This window comes from Empidonax traillii, unplaced genomic scaffold (genome assembly GCF_003031625.1).
Source record: "Empidonax traillii isolate 1590-97213 ecotype Southwest subspecies unplaced genomic scaffold, ASM303162v1 scaffold3646:size23432, whole genome shotgun sequence".
NCBI lineage: Eukaryota > Metazoa > Chordata > Aves > Passeriformes > Tyrannidae > Empidonax > Empidonax traillii.
The window spans coordinates 1-1,900 of NW_020958839.1; the positions used below are offsets into that span (position 1 = coordinate 1).

The 1,900-nt window shown below is 50.3% G+C and overlaps 1 protein-coding gene across 1 annotated transcript in view; it reads left to right on the forward strand.

Annotated features, from left to right (window-relative positions):
* The first annotated feature begins 1,196 nt into the window (after positions 1-1,196).
* Positions 1,197-1,900, forward strand: part of LOC114072642 (zinc finger protein 239-like) — a 7,990-nt gene continuing 7,286 nt past the window's right edge. Inside the window, exons 1-2 of the mRNA XM_027910518.1 lie at positions 1,197-1,234; positions 1,507-1,562. Of these exons, the coding sequence (XP_027766319.1) occupies positions 1,197-1,234; positions 1,507-1,562 (94 nt within the window). The remainder of the gene's footprint in view (positions 1,235-1,506; positions 1,563-1,900) is intronic.

Here is a 1,900-nt window from a genome sequence, read left to right on the forward strand (position 1 = left end):
TGCAGCCAGGGGAGCATCGGGGTGGGCACAGAGAAGAGCACACCCGCAGCTGGATCCCGTGGTTTATGGACACACAGCTTCCTTTGGACACAGGGCATGGAGATGTCTTCACTCGAGGGGCTCACGTCTCCATGTCCAATCCAGGGAATAGATTGGATCTGGATTTATCCCTCAGACATTGTCAATACATGTGCCAGTCTCAAAGATGCTTTGGGATCAAGGCATCCAGAACACATTTGTGATGGGCCTGGGCCTGGTGGAAGGGCTGGGTGTGGCCATGTTGGCATGGCCAGGGCTTGGGGAGGGGTTGCCCTGCCAAGCCAAGCGCTGGCAATCCCCTACCAGAGTGGCCTCAAAACATCCCCAGGTCCTTCTCCATGAAAAACCCCCCCTCCCAGTTTTGTGAAGTCATCTGGTGCAGGCAGGGAAGGTGTCCACACAAGTTCTCTGAGAGAGGCAGAGGCAAATGGGAAGAGTCTGCAAGATCTCTGGGCTGTAAACAAAACAGGAATTTTGCATCTCTCTCAGTTTAATGAAACACGAGTGTTTTCCTAAGGAGGACGAGTTAGAAGGAAGACCAAACTCCTCCCTCTAAGCAATTGTAAATCCAAAATTCAGAAGCTCCAAGTATGGGGAGCAAGTATGGAGAAAGGAAAAATAACAGCCCTTTATTAAAGGATATTTGTGTATTGTCATACACCCCCGCCTGGGGCGGGACTGCATTCTGACAGTGTGGGGCATTGGATCGTTGGGATCCAGGGGGTTTTCCAGAATGGAGAATACAGACCATGACAGGGGGCAACACTTACATGGGTTGTGCTGCTCTGTGGGGTTTGAGGCGTTGATTCTTTGGTTGCTGGGGCCATTCTGGAATGGAGAGGATAGGCTGTGACATCACAAAGGGGACAAGGGAACACTGGTAGGGCTGCACTATGAGGGTTTGGGGCATTGATTCTTGGGTTGCCAGTGTGGATAACTGAATAGAGAGGACAGGCTGTGACATCACAAAGGGTCCCATGGCACATGGGTTGGGCTGCACTGGGACATTGTGGGGTGTGGCTTCTTTGTTTTCCAGGGACCATTCCAGAACAGAGAGGATGGTCCATGACATCACAAAGAAGCCCCTGGCAGGCAGCTGGGGCTGCATTCTGACAATGTGGGGCATCAGTTCTTTCGTTGCCAGGGGTTATTCCGGAATGGAGAGGATAGACCATGACATCACAAAGGGGTGCAGGTTAAGTGGGTTGAGCTGCTCTGTGGGGTACAAGATGCTGGGTCTTTGTTTGCCAGGGGCCATTCTGGAATGGAGACAAAAGGCTGTGACATCACAAAGGGGCCCATGGCACACGGGTGGGGCTGCCATGTGGGTGTTCAGGTCATTGTCTCTTTGGTTGTCAGGGACCATTCTGGAATGGAGAGTGACATCACAAAGGGTCCCATGGCACATGGAGGGACAGCAGGGCTGCCCCTATGACATTTTTTGGCTCTGCTCCTCTGGGAATACAGAAGCCACTGCAAAAAATCACAGAGGCAAAGGCACAAACTGACAGATCCCCTCAGAGTGCAACATTCTGACCAAATTTTCCATCTGAAGTTCTTTAACACTGACCTTTTACTGCAAGGACCTCCTTGCCATTTCACCTGTACTTGTAAGGTTGTGTAACACCAGGAAAAAAAAACAAACAAAAAAACAAATTACAAGGGATGTGCCTGGATTCACAAAAATACAACCTGCCAAAAGTAACACGTGATTCTGACTGGCAGTAAAATCCTAACCTTGCTCCTCTGCCCTCCAGTGCTGAGAGTCCTCCTCACTGCTCACATCCCACCTTGAATGAAAGAAGTAAAAGACACTCAAAGAATGACCTCTGACATGAAGGATCTGTCAGAACTGCAAAGA